At 40.1% G+C, this 22,339-nt stretch overlaps 3 protein-coding genes across 6 annotated transcripts; all 3 read left to right on the top strand.

Annotated features, from left to right (window-relative positions):
- The first annotated feature begins 3,089 nt into the window (after positions 1–3,089).
- Positions 3,090–8,124, top strand: LOC103706705 (mitochondrial succinate-fumarate transporter 1). Its single transcript, XM_008790910.3, has 2 exons — positions 3,090–3,609; positions 7,170–8,124. The coding sequence occupies exons 1-2, from the start codon at positions 3,148–3,150 to the stop codon at positions 7,704–7,706; spliced, it is 999 nt and encodes a 332-aa protein (XP_008789132.2). The 5' UTR covers positions 3,090–3,147; the 3' UTR covers positions 7,707–8,124.
- A 3,404-nt stretch (positions 8,125–11,528) lies between these two features.
- On the top strand, positions 11,529–14,045 carry LOC103706744 (mitogen-activated protein kinase kinase kinase 18-like). Its single transcript, XM_008790955.3, has one exon. The coding sequence runs from the start codon at positions 12,607–12,609 to the stop codon at positions 14,005–14,007; it is 1,401 nt and encodes a 466-aa protein (XP_008789177.2). The 5' UTR covers positions 11,529–12,606; the 3' UTR covers positions 14,008–14,045.
- Positions 14,046–16,550: 2,505 nt separating this feature from the next.
- On the top strand, positions 16,551–21,587 carry LOC103706706 (clathrin heavy chain 1-like). Of its 4 annotated transcripts, none has more exons than XR_003385659.2 (6): positions 16,553–16,762; positions 17,070–17,268; positions 18,140–18,228; positions 18,343–18,409; positions 20,462–20,926; positions 21,240–21,587. XR_003385659.2 is itself a non-coding variant. In XM_026804513.2 (5 exons), exons 2-5 carry the CDS (start codon positions 17,181–17,183, stop codon positions 20,470–20,472), a joined length of 255 nt encoding a protein of 84 aa, XP_026660314.2. In that variant the 5' UTR covers positions 16,551–16,762; positions 17,070–17,180; the 3' UTR covers positions 20,473–20,975. The 4 variants fall into 4 exon arrangements, 1 of the variants encoding a protein (XP_026660314.2); XR_003385658.2 differs by having other exon boundaries at positions 20,462–20,952; XM_026804513.2 differs by lacking the exon at positions 21,240–21,587 and having other exon boundaries at positions 16,551–16,762; positions 20,462–20,975.
- The last annotated feature ends 752 nt before the right edge of the window (positions 21,588–22,339 follow it).

Genomic DNA, 22,339 nt, shown 5'->3' with positions numbered 1-22,339 from the left:
CTCTTGGCTCTTACAAAGCACTGCTCACTCTCTGAAAACCAAGCGAAAGAAAGGAAGACGTATTTAATCTGATGTCCAGCGACTTGACTCAACTTTCCTGTGTTCGACGCAGGGAGTTGGAGTGGTTACTTATAAGGGTGGAGGGCGGTGGGAGGTGGAAGGACATGCATGGCGCCACGTTATGGGTAGACGCGGAGGAACGGGAGGGGGTGAGAAATGTCGCGGTGACACGTTTGGTATAACGGTGAAACTTCGAAAGTAGAGACGAGATTGCATGCCTGCGTGTTGGTCGGCAGTGGATAAGTTTGGCTTGGTGACTCTCCAAAGGAGTCCTTTACGATCTTTTATTGGCCACACCTCGAATCGAACCCATCAGTTAACATGTCGAAATGCCTGAAAAATAGTGGAATAGTTTACGTGAGATGAGTGATGTGTACCTGGGTCCTCTGAAAGGAGGAATCATGATTCTGATAGAGTTGGACTCTTAAAAGTCCCAAATAGAGAAGAGGGCTGTCTCCTTGTCCGGATTTATCCAATGTCTTCCAGTTGAAATAAATCATTCTGTGTGCCACATGTCAGGCTGTAATTGGATTTCAAATTCAGACTACATCACATATATTACGAGTTGAAATCGGTGTTTGAAAGAGAGAGCTAATAGGTTTACCAAAAAAAAAAACAGAGAGAGAGAGAGAGAGCTAATATGTAGTAGGATTCGTTTAGTGTGGGACCTGGACCTTCCACACTAAATGTGGAGCCTCGTTGTGGAGCCTCGTTGTCCGCTCTCCTCTTCCATCTCTGGGTATCTGCGGAGATGAGCCAAATAAATTGCCCTGTTCATCTCTACCTCCACTGAATAGCAATCCATAAAGGAATAGATTTTTTTAAAAAAAAAAAGCAAAAAAAAGGAATAAGTTTAATTAGAATGTTGCATACTTGTGCCTGCGCAACTTGGTGCGATATGTAAAATCTGTAAATAGGATCATAAACAAATCATGAAAGGGTAGCGTACCTGAATCCATGGATGACTGAACGATCAAAACTTGTTTCTCCCTCTTGACACCCGCATTAATCACACCCGGGGTGGAGACAGGTTCTATGAATTTCTAATAGGCAGAGGGAGAGACCCATTCGTATATCCTACTATCAAGGATATGGAAGCTTCCATTTTTTTAGGAGTCAGTTACTATAACCATCCAGTAACTGACCATGTTATGGTCATGTGGGTCAAAACTAACATGACACTCCTTTATCATCTACAAAAATAGAACTCAAGCTTTTATCCCAACAGCAACAAAAGAAAAAAGAGAGGGAGTCTGGATTCTTGATCCCCAAGATGCAACCATATTAACAGTGATGGCAATCAAATGATTTGAAGAAGCTAGTTCTATCTAGGTTCCATACACATCGGGGAGAAAAAATCTTTTGATATCATTATATTGGTCCATCAGAAGATTTTATCGAGGATCACATGGAATTATATATGAAACGTACCAATAGACGATTTTTGTTATCAAGGAAGATCTTGACACCATCATGGAGCTAGAAATTCATCATCAACAAAGCCTTTAATCTATTGATAATTTGCCGATTGAAGCATGTATCATAAGCTTTTCTAGAAATCCCATAGCCAGGCAGCTCCCCACTCCAATGTTTCCCGAACCAATTGGGTTCAAGTTTAGTGGTTGTATCTCTCCGTGCCAGCTACACATATACCGAGAAGAAAATAAACGAGGACCTGATGTACAATTACACAACAATTATCGGAGTGAAGGTTCGTTCAGGACGGGTATAAATGTGCATGGTTTGGTTCAGGCAGCATGCATTAAGGCAGTTTGGTCGCAAGTGAAGCGATTTAGCACAAGTTAGCATGGTTCATGTCAGGCGGAGGAAAAAAAAAAAACTTAACTTGGAGCTAGATGAAATGCCGTTTTTACCAAAAAAAAAAAAAAAAAAAAAAAAAAAAAACTCCGAACCCAGTGGCATAATGTTTGTTCCCCTTCTTGGGGCCTCTAACTGTTACTTAACCCGCCCTCTCCTCCAATGGTCAACTCCGAAATTCTATTACTCTCTTTTTTTATATCTTGGTCTCCCGGCTGTCCGCAAAAATGCAATCAACAAATCATCTCAACCCATTGAAATAGCAAAAATTGGAATTCACAAATTGACCAATAACCAAAAATTATGCCATTTCTTCAGCTAATTCATTGTTATTCGTGTCACCGCTCTTCATTTCGTTTAGAAGCTATCATCTGACTTTTTCTTAGTCTACATAGTTTTAAAAATTTAATTACAAGCACCACGATTCATAGCAGTATCTTCTAGTTCATATAAGTTATGGGTCGAGTTTATTATAATATCATTCATAACAATTCAGAAATTTATACAAAAGCTAGCCGAAAGATATTTTTTTTTAAATTCTTAATCCTATATAAGAACCTAATATCTCTTCGATCAATCAATGCGGAACTAAATGCATGCTTGTATGGTCCATACAATTCTCCAACCCTAGAGATATAAAAGGTCGCCTCCATGAGGGGAAAGGACGGCTATAAGGAACAATATCTTTCTCTGTTGCGATTGCGAACTCTTTGGTGTACTCGCCTTTCCGGATCCCTCTTTCTTGCAAGGGCTCCCTCGAAACCCTAAGCCTAAGCAACAAGGTATTCAAAGACGATGCCCTTGCAGACCGGAGCGCCGGCGAGAAATCGAACTCCTCTTGTAATGAGCGATGCTAGGGTTAGATTTTTTTTTTTCGGTAAACCAAACGAGTCTATAATTTTTTCTAACTAGGAAAACGAAGACTGATATTCGTTTGCGAGTTTCGTCGTGTCGTTCTTTTGCGTGCGAGACAAATTACCGGACAATCTCTCCATGTTTAAATTTTATGCGGACTCCCGCTCTGCTGTCCTTTTTTATTCCCAAAATCGATATAAGCGGCGGATCAAGAGTTCGCATTGAAAAAACTCCGCGAGGTCCGCATCTCTTGCCGAATGGTAGCCGTTCAAACATAATAGCGGGTGTGAGACCAACGGTCCTGATCCCTAGAAAGTTATTAAGTCCCCGTAACTCTACAGGCTGCTGGAAATCCTCCTCCTTTTTTCTTTCTTTGTACTCTCTCTCCCCTCACCGCCGCCCCCTTCGTCCCTGATGGCTCCAGCGGGCGGACGAGAGTCCTCCGCCGGGGACGGTGGTGGAGGAGGACGGAAGGCCGAGGCGGCGGAGGAAGAGTGGAGGGCGCGGAGGGAGTCGATCCCACCGTACATGAGGGCGGTGTCGGGGTCCCTGGGGGGGGTCGTGGAGGCGTGCTGCCTGCAGCCGATCGACGTGATCAAGACGCGGCTGCAGCTGGACCGGTCCGGGAACTACCGGGGGATCGCGCATTGCGGGGCGACGGTGGTGCGGACGGAGGGGGTACGGGCGCTCTGGAAGGGGCTCACCCCCTTCGCCACCCACCTCACCCTCAAGTACGCCCTCCGCATGGGCTCCAACGCCCTCTTCCAGTCTGCCTTCAAGGACTCCTCCACCGGTCACCTCTCCAACCGCGGCCGCGTCCTCTCCGGCTTCGGCGCTGGTGTCCTCGAGGCCCTCGTCATCGTCACCCCCTTTGAGGCAAGCCCCTTCTTCATTTTTCTTTCTTTCTTATGGCTACTTCTTCTGTCAAAATGATTCGGTTCTTTAAGGTTTTCCTTGGTTTCTTGTTTTTTCACCTAAATCTTTGCCGCGCTTCTCTATTAAACTTTTTTCAGTTCTTTGATCGTTACGTAGTCTTCTACTGGTTTCTTTAGGGTTCCTCACAGAACTCGATTGTTTCAGGTGTAGCGATCTTTGATGGGTTTCAAGAAAGATATGTCATGTATTGAATTCTACATATATTTTGGAGTTGGAGATGGGGGGAAGCAATGAAATAATGCTAGTCGGAAACTAAATAAAATTCTTTTGATTACTGTGGTGCTGAACTTTAGGGTTATGTTTTACAAGGTCTAACACATTAAAGGTGTGCAGTTTTACAAAGTAAGTGACCAGCCTGACCAGATGGCAAGTGATAGTGTAACTTTATTTCAGACGTCTGCCACCAGGACTAGCGATTATAAGCCGGAATGAACTCTTGCTGTTGTCCTTGTGTCGCATAACTTATGGAATAGGATCGTAATGAATTGAATAGACCGCATAGGATTCTCCAGTTTGGATCCATCTCTGACCTGAAATCTGAAAACAAATCTGGATTTACCAAAATTAGACCTCATTTTCCTAATGAGTTTTGAGTTTAGATTGCTTAACATTAGCAGACACTTACATGGCATTATCGGAAAAATCCTCAGGCCATAAATTAACATTACGAAAAAAATAAAAAATCCCAGGCAAACTTGACATTTCCAGTGGGTTTTAATCTGGTTAGTATGAAGGCTCCTGTATCTTTGCATATCAGCTGATGTTGCAATTTAGATTAGTTTGACGGATACTTGGTGGATATAGGTTCTTGTCGATACATATGCCAATGTAGATCATGGTTTTTAGGTAACAAATTTTGTGATGTGGTGCTTCTTACCATGTTTAACAGCAGTCTTGCATTGTAGATGCACCATCATGGAGAAAAGTCAGATTCCATCTGATCACAATTATTGATCCTTGATCTGCCATGGAGTTGTCCAGTGATTGGACAAATCATACAGTTCAAGATAGCTGGTTTTAGAGTTCATTTATGGACTGTCTAGATTGGGTAATCATGACTATCCATCTCAATCATGTTTAAAGAGTGACAGTGTAACACATCTTTGACATCATGCATCATGATTTACGTTTTCGAAACTTTCTTGATTTGCATGTTTGTTCTATATATGCAAGAAGAAATGCTCTTGAACAGGCATTGGTAATATTGAAGGTGCTGATGAGAATGTGCTTGCTATGCTTGCAAGTGGTCTTTTCATTCTCTATTGCTCATTCCATGGGAAACTTTGCAATTAGCAGTTGTACTATGTTTCAAATTTCAGGGACCTATTCAATTTTACCTTCAAAAAGGCCTTCTTTTGTTGGACTCAGATATCCAATGTTTGGATGGGCTAGAAAAAAATAACTGAAAAAATTTCAAATATGATTTCTTTTTGTTATAATGTTACCACAATATTAACTGGAATCATCTATTGTTCAACCAATGGCTATGAATGAGGCTATAAACTTAAAAGGGTAATCTTTTGTTTTTCCATTGTTGTTATTTAAAGATGTTAAGGTAAAATTAAGAAGGCACTGGAACTATTAGATGATGCATTTTAATGATCGAATTGATAAAATGAGAAAAACTCTCTTACTCGGACCTTACTGAGAAAGCGGGATATGGGTGATGCATGTCAATGATTGAATTGATAAAATGAGAAAAAATCTGTTTCTCTGACCTTATTGAGAAAGCGGGATGTGGTATGGTCATGCTACTTCGTTCATCTATTGAGATTGTCAATGTGTTTATGGATCAAGAATTGTTTTGGCTGAGGTTCAAGATCATAAGCTTCTCTGAATGATAGTTTATGCATGTCAAGGAGGATGATAATGCAACTAATGATAGGATTGGTGCTAATTTTCTTCAAAAGAATAAAGATACCGAGGGTTTGCAAAGGAATTCTATTCATTGTTCGGGTATGTGAAGAGGGTACGAAACTCTGTATTAGGCATTCTTGTTAAAGATGGTGATCGTAGAAATTGTTTTTTCCTTCAGGAAGGGGTACCAACTATTGTATGTGAAGAATATTTATCTGAGTAAAAGCCTTGTTGTTGGAATGGTGGATATGATATTGGCCCTTGTTTTAGAAAAAAAAATTGTAAGTGTTGCTTGCATTTAACTCTTTTCCCTGAGATGATTTTCTTTGACTTCTGTCTACCAGAGCAAGTTTAATGCAATTACATTGTCAATCCTGGATAAAGATTAAAGGTCCATGTGGAAGGGCATCACAATGTGAAAGATTTAGGGCATGGAAGGACATTCCAAGAGATAATTGTTTATATTTTCCCCTTCTTTTGATGCGGCATAGCAATTGAAACTGCCTTTTCTATCTTAAATTGTGTGGATCAGTTCGGGCATTGGATCTAAATAATTATTGCCCTTGGGAAAGAGGAAGTTCACAGTTTTGAATTGGAAAAATGATGCCTTCTTTTAGCCATTGCTGTCATAATAAGGGAAGTGCCTATATGTGAACCCAAGTGAAACAAGTCCCTCTTTTTTTCTTGGCAGGGAAGGAAAATGCATCATTACATAGAATTTATTTATCATTAGAAGGGAGATCAATCTGAAATAATGATTTGTAAGTCAATTTTGGTTTCACCCAGATGGAATACTAGTAACAGGGAGATCGTAAGATTAACGAAAATGAAAAAAAGAGGGTAAGGAATAACAAGTAGATAAATATTCCTCTTGTATGTTCTAGGATTGGTGAGAGCAGGTGGGATATGTAGATCTATTGCAAATTCACATAAAGGATCAGTTTTTGAGAGAATGGGAGTTAAGCAGTTCCAAAAGGCATGTGTTTCTATTAGGGTTACAACTTGGACAGGTTGGGTCAGGTTGAGGACTGACCTAACACAACCCAGCCTCAAATTCTCCCAATCCAACCAGAACTCAGACTGGGATTTATTCCATCGAACCAACATCATCTTCGGCTAAATCTGGTTTGGATCGGGTTAGTGCTGGCTTGGTTTGGATTTACTGGGTTAGGTTGGATTATTTAGGTAATTTAAGATTAGGGAAAGGTCTCGGACATTTTTGTGAGGTCGGTACTCGGTTGGTTGACATCTTATTTAGATGCAATTTTGCAACATAATTACTCAGTAATGCTAAATATATGGTTAACTGAAAAATATAAATATTTCATGGGAAACATATATAAATTTATCTACTTGTCTTGGGTCAGGGTGAGGTTTGAGTTGGGATTTTTGAGCAGCTTAGCTGGTCTGGTTCAGGTTGAGCCAAAGTTTCGACAATTTTTTTTTTGCTTCCATTTGTTTCATTAAATAAATGATATACTTCAAGTTTACAAACATGTTATATTAAATTCTTTAAATTCTTTATGTTTATTTTCTTTTCGCAGATTTTTAACTGCTATAGGTTTGTTGATATGGACTGGAAGAAATTAATGTATTTGATTCACAGTTATAGAAGACTAAATATTTTTATGTCATGAATACAGGTGGTTAAGATCAGATTGCAACAGCAAAAAGGTTTGAGCCGTGAGCTTTTAAAGTACAAGGGTCCTATACACTGTGCAAGGATGATCATTCATGAAGAAGGCATTTTTGGGCTCTGGGCAGGAGCAGCACCCACTGTTATGCGTAATGGAACAAACCAAGCTGCGATGTTCACAGCCAAGAATGCATTTGATATCATTCTTTGGAAGAAACATGAAGGGGATGGAAGAGTGCTTCAGCCATGGCAGTCTATGATTTCTGGGTTCCTGGCAGGGACTGTAGGTCCTGTCTGTACAGGGCCCTTTGATGTTGTTAAGACAAGATTAATGGCCCAAAGCAGATCAGGTGGTGAGGTCAAATACAAAGGCATGATCCATGCAATTAGAACAATATTTGCGGAAGAGGGACTGCTTGCTCTTTGGAAAGGGTTGCTTCCTAGGCTTATGAGGATTCCGCCTGGGCAGGCTATAATGTGGGCTGTTGCTGATCAAGTGACCGGACTCTATGAAAGAAGATACCTACAGAACGCTCACTTATGAATTTTTTTTTTACTAATCCGGCATCATCAGAATTCAAGAATAAAAATATTTTTTCCCTTTTCCTTTCAAAAGCCTTGCTGGGCTTACCCTCTTGATCAGGGATAAGGGGTAGGCTGAGGGTTAAAAATTACATTTGTTATTTAGGCAAACTTGTCAGTCTTCTCAATGCCAAGATAACTGCTCATAGATGTAGCTGGAATCTACCAGATATTGCTTGGCTTTCAGCATCTGTTTACGTTGTGGTGGCATCGGTGGCTTGCATTTAAATCAGTGCAGCTGTCTCACTACTATAACTAGAGTTCTTTGCTCCATGTTGTAGAATTTCTTTAACAAGATCTCTATGTTCAGGTATACCTTCACTGCTATAGACATGTATTCGATAAATTGTGATGATGATAAAATTTTTTTGGGTAAGCTACACCTTTGATTTTTTTTTGTCAAATAAGCTATTCAATAAGTGTTAAATAGCTTTATTGCGACTGTAGAATCAGTAAGCTACACTCATTCTTTTCAAGAAATTGTGATGATAACATGGTTTCATTTGAAAATTCATCAAGTTACTTGGCTTCTTGTGCATAAACATGTATTCAGCTGAGGTATCATCAGTGATAGGGGTGGATTTCACCTTGTGAATCAGTGCACTCTGATCGTTATAGCATCTTATATCAGCAGCAGCCATTAGGATAGATTTTTGTGTGCATTGTTGCTTGAAGTTTGCATGATACTTTAGCTTACCAATATTTACTTGATCATGCTTGTCTTATTTGGTTATGCCTCTAAAGTAATCATAAAGACCATATATTGGAGTATCTGGTAAATGCAGCCAACCCTGCATTTTCTTCTTGCCATTCATAAAGCTTGTGTGGTTAGCTGATTAAGATATATGTTGATGAGCATGCACTGAAATCAAAACTAGCTTTGGTTTTAGCCTCTCGCTGCGAAAAGTGAGTCTGATGACAGGCGTAGATGAGGTTGCTACTGTTTAACTCGTATAAAGGTTTTTTTTAATGGGTCATTGCTTGGTGCTATCTCACTGTGGCAGCAGCACGAATCACAGGATTCTCTGTATTGCCCTGTTGTGCGGACATTTAAAAACTGGGACGGAGTTCATGTTTCAGAAATAGGTTTTGATCAAATTGGACAAATAACAATTCCCCAGGAATAAAGTGCGATTAGAAACCGGCCTTTTGCCCAGATTCCTGAGCAGTTCAGTTGTGGGCTAGAGTCAAATTGTCCGGTATCGTGTGTATTATAATATGTTATGAAAATCAACCAAAATTTAAAGAAATATCAAAAGTTTGGAAGGGACGGTCAAGAATAAAGTCAGGGCTTGGCTTTTAAAACAAGAGGGTTACAGAAAACGACTTGAAAGTGGTGAGGAGCAGCGTGAAGATTGAACAGTTTTGATCTAATGGTACGCATTAAGTAGAAAAGAATTAGCAAATACGGGCAGGAAAAAGAGGGAAGAAAAAATGGGAGCAAAAGATCTAGATCAGATAGTTCCTCTGGAACTATCCAGCCTTCAACCAAGGCATGGGCACACTTACGCTTGCATATGCACCTAATGGGATTATAAGGAAGAGGTAACCATAGGCTTGGCATAAACTTAAAAGAGGAAATATATACAGCTTTCTTTAGAAGGCTAACTAATCTTCTTGATGACATTTAATCGATATCGTCCATGAATAGTTCCATTCAGTATGTAATTTTGTTGTTGACATATATTTTATAGCTTGCCCACGGAAGAAACTTGATGTAAAACTTGTAGAATATAACATCATGAAGATATTGAATCAGTACTGTTGCTTCCCAAAATCTGACCTAATGGAGTTGGTGGAGCTGGTGCTAGTGATTGGTCAGCTCTGATAAGGTTAGTCTACACATTGTAATATTTGATTTGCAAATAGAAAGATAATCAGATGTTGCGGGAACTCATCCGATAAGAGATTCTCTAATGCTTAAATTAGACAGAATGTTAGTGCAACAAAATTTAATTAAAGAGAAAGGAGAGTTGAAGAATATGAGCTACAAGCTTTAAGCAAGGTAAAAGATCTTATACCTAGAGTCATCTAGCTTGGCTTATATAAGAAGAAGGGCAAGAGTTTGTGTGATCTGATTGCGAAATTCTTAGACAAATTGTTAACTCTCTTTCCTTATTTGCTGCCTTGAGGTTGCGCCGATCTATAACTGTTCATGCTATTTGCTCGAAAGTCCGCTTGTGTGCTGATTATGTGCACCACATGTTGCTCGGTCATTGGTCAGCCGAGCTGGCAGTTGCGATTTTAATGGGCATCCAATTTGGACCATATCAAACACAAAAGTTGATAAATCTTGAGAACATTGTTATATTTTTAGTGCTTTATTAAAATATCTAGCAACCATTAGAAGAGATTCCAATAGTGATTCTTGTGATATTTAGTGATTGCAGCTTGTGACATTCAGAACAGATCCAAAATGCCTTTGACCACTTTGATCCTTGTAGAAGGACATAAAAATATCAAAACTTGAAGGTTTTCCAGGATGATAAGATCTCTAGCAAGTAGCAAGTTATTCCCTCCCATGACTAGGCCTAATTTTTTTTCACAAACACTCCAGTGGCTTCATGGAAGTTTGACAGACCAAATTGTGAGACTTGATGTCAGACCACTGTTTTCTTGCAGTAGAATATCCAGGAAGTCAAGGTTGGCACTTGGCATAAACGGGCAGAAACAGTTTGGCCAACCTGAATTCGGGATCAAGTCAGGCTATGCGCGAACCCGACATGGGATCCACTCTTTGCTGTGAATCCGCGGCGTATGTGGTTTGCTCGTCTTGGAGCATGTGCCGGCCCAGTTATCCGGTCAGATTCGTCACGTGAACCGGGAGAGATATGTCCCTTTTCCTAGAAAACGACTCCCCAAAAACGAAGGCACGAAGGCCTCTCTCTTTTTTGACGGCCGCAACCACACGCCAAGGCCAGCACGAGGGAGGTTCGCCTCTTGTCCCCACCTCTATTCTAGCTTTCAATGTCACACAACCAATGCCATATGAGATGAATATAAGAATACGAGATTATATACGATGGCTGTTAATCACGAGGTTGATGTTTGAAATCTTTCCTCTAACATCAACCTGTTATTGTCAAATATTTGTGGTCTTTGCATTCTGTGGGAAGATGAGAAGGCATGAAGAGGGACCCTCTTATACCTTTAAGCCTTTTTTTCTTTCTTCTTTTTTTGTGGGGTTTGGCTATGGTTGCGTATGAACTTTATGGATATTGTGATTACGGTGGTGATAAGCTGAAGTTGCTGCCTGGCTCAGGTACCTCATGTTTTCTTGTTCCATTGTGGTCCTTGGAAGAAGACTAGTGGAATGGATTTGATGACCACTTTGTGCCATTTTATCTCGACCATATCCATTCTCCTATCCACTCTATCCATTATTTAGTCATCATCTACTTGGTTGTAGTTTGACGTAACTGGAGTGCATGAACCAACCATAAATACCGAGAATGAGTTCATAGGTACTAGTGATGATTTATCCATGATAGAAAGGATTGCACGCAATAAGGATCAGGACTTGATAGCCCTTTCTGGAAGGAAGTGGTTCTTACTTACTTGCGGGGTTTGCTTTGCAGTTTGCCCAATCTCTTTCATTTTCTCCCCAGAATCCATCCTTAATCTCGAAGCATTAATTGTGGTTCTTTATATAGCCCTCTGCTGTTGTTCTGTTCCTGCCCACAAGCTTTTCCAAGCAGCCAGATGGACCGGATCATGAAGCATTAAATCAAAGGCCCACTTTTAAATAGATCTCTCTCTCACACACGGCAATTGGAATTGCACGTATTGGCGGGTGTTCGTTAGTCTAGATTTTTTCTTTCTTTCTTTGCTGAATGCCACGAACTTCCTCTTCCAATGTACATGGTCACGCGCACCGATCCATAAATATCACCGGCCAGTCTGGCCAAATCGCCGGACCCAATTCGCCCTTTCCACTGCGCAGATGCGGCGATTGGTTCGGTCCCTGTCCCGCGGGGTAAGCGCGCGCCTGCCCCACCCGTGCCAATTTAATACTCTCGGTGCGTGCTTCCCGAGAACACCCGCCGTTCTCTCGTTTCACGGGCCATGTCTCCCCTCACGCACACCATCTCTTCCTTTGAACCAAAAAATGATCATCCTCCCTCATGTCATCGTCTTTTTTTTAATCAAGCCATGGACCCCCGCCATCTCCATGGTGTGCAACCGCCGCATAGTGGCTGATGTTAGCCGGTCGGACTTTCCGGCGACTCGGTTCGCCTTCGCCTCTCTGTCTCGCCCTTCCCCAACATTCGGCCCGGTGGTCCGCTCGCTGCCCAGTATCCAATCTTACATTGCGATCTAATCTTCTTGTATCCGACACCAATGGTGGTGTCATGTCATCCATTCAACGAAATTTAGGAGCCTCCTTCTCGTTTTGGACCGTAGCACGTGCATGTGCCCTTGGATCTAACTCGACAAAGAGGAAGAGGCGTCATGCATTTATCTTGGCTAGCGCTCGTGCACGTCTCCTCCACCCAACTCCCACCGCAAAAGCTCTCGACCAACTGCATCTCGCCACGTCTTGACACCCTGTGGGGCTGGATGTATAATTGCTGAGACACGGAAGTGGAGACTTGCAAGTAAATCCAAGGCCTAACTCTCATTTACCCCGCCATGTGGACGGCTGTGATCCGCTTCCACCTCGGATAAGGATGATGATTTGACGTCTCCTCTCAATAAACCGTTCGGTACACGTGGATTTATTTAAACTAGAAACGCTGTCTCCATGTATAAAGGCTCATCCGCTGTTCGAAAATTGTGACGCGCAGCACAAGCGCTCTGGTTCGCCTCGCTGCTCCTCCTTTTTCTCTCTGTTTATTTCGGAGCTCGAAGAACAGTTTCAAATGGAAAGAGAGGTTGGCGTCTGTTGTAGGAATTGGGTGAGGGGGAGCGGCATCGGAAAGGGCTCGTTTGGCGCTCTGAGCCTGGCCATGGACACGTCCAACGGTCAAGTTTTCGCGGTGAAGTCTGTTGATTTGAATTCCTCCCCTGTTGCTTCCATTGAGGCTTTGGAGAACGAGATCCAAATCCTCCGCTCCCTAAGCTCGCCTTACATCGTCTCCTACTTCGGCGACGACACCACCCAGGAATCTCCTATCGCCACGTGCCGGAACCTACACTTGGAGTACATGCCCGGCGGGACTGTCGCAGACTTGGCAGCCACGAATGGAGCCGTCGGCGAGCCGGAGGTGCGGAGCTACACCCGATGCGTAGCCCGCGCGCTGCACCACCTCCACTCCTTCGCCGGCGTCGTGCACTGCGACGTCAAGGGCCGGAATGTGCTGATAGGCCCGAGCTGGGGCGCGGCGAAGCTCGCCGATTTCGGCTCTGCCATGAGGATTTCCGATGGCGTGGAGCAGTGGACGTGGGGAACGCCGCTGTGGATGGCGCCTGAGGTTGTCAGAGGCGAGCGGCCCACGCCGGCATCCGATGTCTGGTCCCTCGGGTGCACGGTCATCGAAATGGTCACCGGAGCCCAACCATGGCATGATTCTGGACCAGACGCTCTGCTCCGAATCGGTTTCAGCGCTGAGGTGCCTAAATTCCCAGATCATCTATCCAAGATCGGTCGAGATTTCCTCGACAAGTGCTTGAGAAGGGATGCCACCGAGCGGTGGACCAGCGAGCAATTGCTGCAGCATCCCTTCCTATCCGACGACGACATGAGCGCCACCGGGCCATCGCCGAGGAGTGTGCTCGACTTGGCTACTTCGGAATTCTGCGACGACGATGATTCCAGCAAGGAAAATGATCCTCGGCCCAGTTCTGGCCATGGTACGGATTCTGGCGAGGTCATGGATCGTGGGAGGGAGAGAGTGAGGGAATTGGCTTTGGACAGAACGACGGTCATGAGCTGGGAGAGCAATGGGTGGGAGATGGTTAGATCGGCGGGCGAGCCCACTTCGGTGGGGCATCGGGAAGGGGGAGGGTTATGCCGGGAATATTTGGATTGTTTTGGTGGGGAACCGCCGGAATGGAGTGGGAGCGACGGTGAGGCGAGTTGGGGTTGGCTGTCCGATGGAACGAGATGCTCTGCTTCCCCTTGTCGTTGTTGTGGAGTAAGCTTGGCGTTTGTTCTTGGTTGGTGCGATTCGTTGTTACTGCATACGGTGCTGGTTAATGCAATACCTTTTTTCTTTTCTCTGGTCTTCCACACTTTTTTTCTTGCATTGATGCGTACTTCTCTCGTGAGCCAGAAATCTTTTGCTCTCCTGATGATTGATTCAATGAAAATAACCGGATGACCCTTGTCTCCTATTGATCCAGGATTATCCACATCGAACCTATGACTAAACCATTCTATTTTTTTATTTTTATTTTTTTGCATGTGTACCTACGCCATCTAAAGCCGTTGAAAAATTAATAGTTTCAAAATAAAATGACTAAAGTGTCTTTAATGGATAGATGTGTAAAAAAAATATTTAGCCGAAAAAAAAAGATGATCACGATAATAAAAAATATTTTTAATTTTTAATTTTATTTTTAATTAAAATAAATATGATTTTTAGTAATGATGCTAGTAGGTGGGTATTTATGTAAAAATAATATTTTATAAAGGTACAAAAATAAATATAAATTTTAAAAAAATATTTATGTTAATTTAAATTTTTGAACCTGAGGCCTCTTCTACGGGAAGCGAGGGACAAACCAGCTGAGGTAGGCTTTACAGAAAAGTAGGCGCTATTTTGTTAATTGGCTTGGTACGGTCCAATCGAAAGTGGGCTGGTACTTCCAATAGCAGCACGTAACTGAAGCCTCGTTAAAACTGAAATAAATGGGCTGGGCTTGGGCGGGATCACGTCTTGCAAATATTTGTAAAGCAGATGCGTAAGTGCACATCGGTCTTGGATTTCTCATCTGATTTCTTTTAAGGAGCTCTCGGTGTACGCAAGACATTCGTTACTCTTTATATCATGATAACTTTGCAGCATCTGATTTCTTGTAAGGAGCCTGTGTTAGAGCGATCCTTGCTCCAATTCACTTCGAGGATGACCGAGTTTAGCCTTCCGGGGTATTCCTAGAGCCAAGATACTCTGGCTGCCCCGACTTCAATTTGAGTTCAATGGGACCATTTTGCTGTCATTGCATTTGGCGATGCCACCCTTCTTACATGTTCACTTAGATTAAAGGCTTAGTTGACGGCCTATTTATTTGGTGTGGGACCGACTATAGCGGTCATATTAATTCTACTAAGTTATTTAGAATCGAACATTCAGTAATCAAATCATTCATTCCATAGATCTTTTAAAAAAATTGATTAATCAGACGAGAATATTTCAAAATCAAAAGAGCGATCGAGTTGCAAAAATAATTTTTTTTTTACCTTCTTGTAACATAACGAACATAAACCAATTGAAGACGCTTTTATAGAATCTATATCTGCAACAATTTTCACTTCTGATTCTGGAATGAATTTATAGTTGTATAACCATGAAAATAATCTAATTTGAGCCTAGAAACTTGACAAAGTTTATTTAAATATGTTTCAAATTTTTTTTCATACTTATTTCCAAATCATAAAATAAATCTAAATAGATTTTATTTTCTCAAAAGTTAATACTAATAATATTATTATTAATAGTGCTATTTTTTTTTGGATTAAAATGGAGGTATTACCATCCGGTACTTTATTGATATGGTAATAAATAGTAATAAATAATAGTAGTAAACAAGAGGTGGTGGCTCATCTATTTAATTACCCTTGCGGACGGGGGACACTGTAGCCACCCCCCACCGAATCGGTGGACGTTCCTTGATCCTGAGGTGACAAGTGATCCATCGATCAGACAGCGTTGACTGGCGAATTGGTAGATACCTGTACTTCATGATTCACTACAGTGTTCATATATATTTACCCCAAACTCACAAGTTTGTTTTTTAATTATTTTTTGTTGACGGCCATCTTAAATATCGTCCATTTTTTCAACTAATAAAAATTTATTTTCAATTAACCTAAAAATCCAAAATGTTGACATATAACAATAATCACGGCCTTGGAATGATTTTAGATTTCCCTGGCGACCTTCATCTTGAAATAACCTGATTTCCGTCAATCCAAAATTATCATATTTAGTATGCTATATTTTAGCAACAAAATTTTTTAGAATTTTCATGACTGTTCTTAATATATGTCATAAAAATATATTTATTAATTATATAATTATATTATAATAAAATAATATTATATTTATTATATTAATTATTGATATAATTCATAAAATTATATTCACTAGTCCTATAAATTATTAATTATATAAAAATATATTAATTATAATTATAGAATTAATATTTTAATTTATAATCATGATATATTATTTTTTAATACTTATATTTATTTTCATTAAAAAAATAAGGTAAATAGAAATAATATATTAAATAAATTTATTATATAAGTATAAAGTACAATAATATATTTCTACTATAATTTAAAATTCTTATTAAATAATAATATAATAAATAATATATTATAGTATAATATATATCATGAATATAAAATATATAATATCATATATGATGTAATATAATATATTAATAGTATGTTCATATATTAATTTTTTGCTAAATTAAAAAAAAATATTTTAATCTTTAAATTTTAGGTTTAGATCACTGCTCTCAAGTGACCTTGGATTTCCAACATCAAATATTTTATCACTGGATTGTATGATAATCTAAAAACTATGCTATAAAATTACCATAGTGCAACCAAATATAATTATTTTATTATTTTTTTAATTTTTTGGGGGGCTGGTCACACTATAGTAAAAGCCTCCGCGCGATCTCACCATCTCTACCGATATCACAATTGATACTGGGTCGATCACCGCTAAATGCCTCTACGTGACCCACCGCTTCTCCTCGCTCTCCCGCTTCTCTTCTTCTCGACGAAAGGTTTTCGAGCTGCGTGAACCCTAGCCCCGAGGAAAACGCTGAACTTTGGATGCCGATCCGGGAGCCATGGCCGCGGCCAACCCTCCGATCACCATGGGAGAGTTCCTGACTGTGAGTTCCGCCCTTTCTTGATATCCTCTTGTTCTCGCAGCGGTGTCTTTTTGGTCTTTTCGTTTTTTTTGCTGGTTTTGTTTCATTTTGAATTCTTTCCCGACGGAGAATTTGAGTAAAGGCCGGAGAAGCGTAAATCTCGATTATTGTATTCTCCATTTGTTCTGCGGTGAATTCGTTGGGGAATCGCGAATCTGTTCAGATCCATCGAAGGGCATGATTCGAAACGCTCGTGAACTAAACTTTGAACTTTTCGTGGAACTTTTCTTGGTTCTTGATTGTTTGTTTTGATTTGCGTTGATGCCAGCTTCCAAATCTGGGGATAAAGCCACATTTCATCACTTTTATGCATGTAACGATGGAGCCAGAGAAATACACATAGGGAGACTTCTCTGCAGAACAGTGTTGTTATCTCGACATGAACATGCCGATGCAGCCGTTGAGGAGCCCTGTCACTGGGGACTCGGCATTGATGAATCCAAACAGCAGGATTCTTGCTCTCAAAGGTTTCCACTTGCTGTCTTTGTGATCTAAATTTGCTGGATTTGGGAATGGAGTTGCTTACTCTATTGCTTACTCTGCTAGATGGACTAGAGATGATGGACTAGAGAATAGAGATACTTTGATATAATTGGTCTCACTATATTGTATTCTTTATTAAAGAATGGAAAGATATATGGAGACACATCTATTAGATTAGCGCTTGGTAAATGGAGTAGAGAGGTGTTTTTGGGGTGTTATGTGACAATGCAGATCTTAGCAATTTGAGGAAAAATCTGTATCATGTCAATAAGGCTCAAATATTATGGCTCATAATGTTTCGTGATAGGGATGGGTACAAAGAAACAAGGTGAATGCGGTAGAAGTGAGAATGTTGGGATGGATGTGAGGTAAGGGTGTGAAGGATGAGTGAGGAACAAGCGGGTTAGAAGAGAGGTGGGAATTACATGATTAGCTAGAACGTTATAGAGAATTATTTGAGACAGCATAGACATATGCAACAGAGATTTGGGGTTGCTTTCATATGGCGAGGTGCTCAAAATTTATCAAAAGGCTTAACAAGGGGGTAGGGGGATCTGAGGTAGTATGGATGTGAATTGTGATGCAGGACTTGAGAATATGACAATAATACTAGTGGAGCAAGCTTTCAAGGATAGAGATATAGCCCTTTCCAGTAGGTTTCATGGATAAGGATGCCTAAAGATGAAGCATATAGTTAGGGCAAGGCTTGATAGTTGTGGCTATTCTGGTTGTCAATGATTTTGCTTATTGCCAACGATGCTTATTCTATCTGTTTATACCCTCAATTATTTATTTTACTAGGCTATTACATTTTTTTACTTGTATGTGTACTCAATTTATTGGTTATTGATGTAGCTAAACTACCGGGAACTACTCGGGACCACATACAAATATTCAATATTGAGGCAAAAGTAAAAATTAAATCACACAAGATTCCAAAACAGGTAAAATTGCTCTGTTAAAAACTTTTGATGACTATTTTAGCTGCTTATTTTCCTTGTTTTTATGATTTATCCCAAATTCAGATACATTAATTCTGTATGGATTTGGATGTGCAGGTTGTCTTTTGGAAGTGGATCACTTCAAAGATCACGCAAACCTCAGTGTATCATTGGTCAATAGAAGGTAATGATCCATGTAATACGCAAGGTTATGCAATTAGATTGTTACATATTAATTTATTGACAGTATAAGTTCTATATTTTTAAGGAGTTGCTATCATTAAGTAGCATGCCTGCATATCAAATATGCAGGTGACTCAAAGACCTTGAAATGTAGATAGAACAGCTAATTTGGAAAAATAGTGAGATCATCAACTATCGGTGTGGCCCAACTGAAAAGTGGCTGGTTCTGATTGGAACTGCACCTGGTGCTCCTGAGTTATTCTGATTTTATCATTGTTGGCCTGTGTTTCAGTATTTCAGAATAGTATGGGTTTTTATGGTGGTTTGATAGACATTTTTTATGGAGTTCTGCTTGGTCTGTGCAGTATCATTTCATTTTATTGTGTCCCTATCTGCATCTATCAAAATCTACCATTGTTCAAGTTGCGTATCATCTATGAAATAAATTGGAGGTACAAAGTGAGAGTTACAAGGGCATTTACTTAAGTTTGCTTGTTAGAAGGGAATATTTACTTTTTACCATTTCTAAATCAGCCAATTACATACAAATTGTGCCTTCTTTTTTCTCTGTTTTTTTTTTATTTTTATTTTTGGGTGGCGGTATTGTGTGGATATGGGCAATTTCGAGTCATTATTGCATGGAAGTGAACAATCTGATGAATATTTTGGGGCTTCCATGGAACAACTCCATGCTAAAATAATTTATGGCATAATTCATGATTGCCACCTGTTAAAAATGAAAATTCACCGAGACTGATGATACATGCAAGTATGGGGTAGAATTTGTGGAGCCTTACTGACATGGTGAAAAACTAGGAGAGTCTTACCCAACTACTGCTTTTTTAATCGAACATGCTACCAAGTACCATTGGGTCTAATCTTTGAATATAGAGTACAATCTGTGTGGCTCGCTCAAGACTTGAAGACAACATAAGCTTGCCTACAGGTCTACTTAGTTTCTTTCTTTTCATTATTCAGCCTTGGTGTTGGAACAATCACATTGTCTTTGATAGTGATTTTGTCAATTTTACAATCTCAACCACAAGAAATTCCCCTTCATAATTTAGTGGATGTCATATGTTGCAAAGTCACTAGCTTGTGGACCAAAAACTATTTGAGTGAATATTGGCTTACCATCATAGCAAAGATATAGCTGTTTGATTATTTAGGAGTCAGGATCAATACAAATGACAGGCCCGTTATTGGAAAATATCTTGAATAGGTATGACAATTATAGGTCGCAGATTTGACATTGAGTTGGGTGGACATCGTGAAATTTCAGTTGCCAATTTTCAGCACCATTCCTCCATTTTCTTGTTTTGACCTTACAAAATCATCTTCGTCTTTGTATGCTTTTAGCCAACCTCGGAATGGTAATTGTGTCAGAATTTAGGCATTGTCCCCTAGATTTTGTAAAGAAGCAATCTACTGGTCCTATTCATTCCATAAACTTGGGTCGGCAAAATGTGGTCTTACAGAAGTCATGCATTGCCATCTTCACATGTAGTGGAGGGTTTGGCGAACCATTTTCGTATATATTGTATTTTCATTGGGATGATTTTGATCAGTATACCTAATTTTTTTCAGCAATGTTTTAGATCATCCTTTATTTCACTTTCTATACTAAACTTGATATTTAGCTTTGTCTTCTACCAGTTAAGTGTAAGGAATTGGAGCGTAACTCTCATATCTCTGTGGCAAAGCTTTTCATGATAGCATTTTTATTAAACTAGGCAAAAAACATTTTCGTAGCTTTAGTATTGAAGAAAAATGTTTCGTGAGAAGATTGCATTAGAAAGTAGGATGGGTCTCTGAATTTAAAAACTTATCTGCAAGCGCGCTTATTGAGTTATCTCTATTCTTACTTGTTTGCTTCAAAGACCTATGCCGGACGTGTAACTTTGAAGCTGCATATGATAGAACTTGGTACCTAGCCCGGTTGATCTACATAATTACAGCATATTCTATTAGATCGAGATGCTTTTAAAGTAATTTGTTTCATATCTTAATACTTACCACTTATTCTTGGTATTGCTATTGCTACCTCTTGTAGGTTACAGCTAAGATTCAAGAGTTTTTTTTGGGTATGCCCAGTTGCTGCCTCTTGCATTGCCCCAGGCATGGGTGGACCTTTTCGCGGCCGCACCACCAGTGGATGGGATGGGGATGCCTCCAATGCCACTCTTTGGCACATCTCCGTTGGGAAGTTACTAAAAAATTTGATGTTTGTCCACAGTTGTGTTAGGTGATACACATTTGGTACTGGTGAACAATTTATAATTTATTGCAGCAGCAGGTGGTCAGTCAAGAAAAAGTATAACAACATTTGTAATTTTAATATAGGCATTGGTTTTGCATTGGTACCCGGCAATTTTTTTGGGTGCCGTGCAATACTGTGCTTAGGATTCTGTTTGGTGACTGATCTCTTTTTGATGTAACTGGTGACTGATCTCCTGCGATGAGCAGATGCAGCTGAGTTTTGTGAGAGCATAGTCAGTAGCTGGTTTCTTGTGTATAGGTGGTACTCAATACTTTCATTAAATGGTATATTTTCTACTTATTGCCTATGTTGCTTTCGAAAGCACCTTTAATTGCCGTATTATTTCCATTTTTGTTGCCTTATCTTCTATTTTCCAAGTGAGCAGATAAGTTGACCCTACACTTTGTGCCTCATGAGACATATTGCTAGATATTTTTTTTCATATTCTCCTGCTTCAATGAATAGTTATGAGTACCGTTTGAAGTTATATGCATTCTTTGTTCTATTTGTTTCGCTTGACTATGTATCAGGGATGGTGTTGATGCCTGGCCTTTCTACGTTAAATTTACAGGATCGGATGGCTTATAAAGCCATATCTGATGTACTACAGTGGGAAAATGAGCACTTGGATTGCATTCTTTCTGCGGACTGCAGCATTGCTCGAAGAATTCCATCATCTAGAGCATTGGTAATGGGCCACTGATATCTCTTTCATCATTCGCATGCTTGACGGCCTTGAATGTTTCGGTGATGGTATGCAACCGGAAATTCTTCTCCGCCATAGTTTTATTATTATTGAAGTCATTGTATGTATGCTTAAAATAACTAGATGAAGAATGTTATTATTCAGGGTTAACTACAAATTGAACTTGTCCTTTGAAGCATTTATATTGATATATCATCTCATTGCTCGGATCTACTTTTGATGAGCCTGCTAGTAAAGATGTGTTGCAACGGAAGAATGGTTTTCTCCCCAAGGAAACATGATATCTCTGCAACAGGAGGATAAATCACACCCTACAATGAAAAGGCTATTTCATACGCCTTCTGTGTAAACCTTCTGTGGGAGCGAGCAGACAACTTGTAGAATGGTTATAGCTTAGTTTGGGTTCGGCTCCTGGGTCTGCATGTGGTACTATTGAGTCATTTAATTTCCAATTTGGGCGGGCCATCGTATTAGAATCGTCATTCCCATCTCATCTCTCAGAGCCATAGCTGAGGTACTTTTCTTGGTTCCATCATTCCCATCCCATTTAACGGAAGTGAGGTACCTTTATATGAGAGGCGTGTCTGTGTCTCGAGGAGGATGGTGGATGTGGAACTAAACTTCAAATTAATAACGGTTTGCAGGTTAAACAATTTATGTACTCCCAAATTTAGTCCTTGCTCCCTGATTGGGTGTCCATTGGAAGCCCTCATGAGTTCCCCATATGGATGGATAAAATTGTGCATTTGGCAGCCAAACGCACACTTTGGCATGAAATATGTTATTTTATATTTTTGGTACATCAGCTATTCACACTAATTTCGTATGAGCACAACTAGCTAAATTTATGAAAATAAGATTATACAGTAGAGAAGGAATAGACACATGTCAAGTACAGAGAATCTTTCTAAAATATTAGACAGTAAATAAGGCGATTCAATCAACAATTCTATTCGCTCCCTTTC

The sequence above is a fragment of the Phoenix dactylifera genome, chromosome 13 (assembly GCF_009389715.1).
Source record: "Phoenix dactylifera cultivar Barhee BC4 chromosome 13, palm_55x_up_171113_PBpolish2nd_filt_p, whole genome shotgun sequence".
Taxonomy (NCBI): domain Eukaryota; kingdom Viridiplantae; phylum Streptophyta; class Magnoliopsida; order Arecales; family Arecaceae; genus Phoenix; species Phoenix dactylifera.
The sequence above is the reverse complement of the archived record's forward strand: the minus strand, read 5'-3'. Positions and strand labels throughout refer to the sequence as shown.

Bases quoted from the DNA above. Each gene is read 5' to 3' on its own strand.
- LOC103706705 (XM_008790910.3), top strand. From the start codon at position 3,148: ATGGCTCCAGCGGGCGGACGAGAGTCCTCCGCCGGGGACGGTGGTGGA. The intron at 3,610-7,169 runs GCAAGCCCCTTC...TCATGAATACAG, and splicing joins TCATCGTCACCCCCTTTGAG to GTGGTTAAGATCAGATTGCA.
- LOC103706744 (XM_008790955.3), top strand. From the start codon at position 12,607: ATGGAAAGAGAGGTTGGCGTCTGTTGTAGGAATTGGGTGAGGGGGAGC.
- LOC103706706 (XM_026804513.2), top strand. From the start codon at position 17,181: ATGAACATGCCGATGCAGCCGTTGAGGAGCCCTGTCACTGGGGACTCG. The intron at 17,269-18,139 runs GTTTCCACTTGC...TTATTGATGTAG, and splicing joins CAGGATTCTTGCTCTCAAAG to CTAAACTACCGGGAACTACT. The intron at 18,229-18,342 runs GTAAAATTGCTC...TTGGATGTGCAG, and splicing joins CACACAAGATTCCAAAACAG to GTTGTCTTTTGGAAGTGGAT.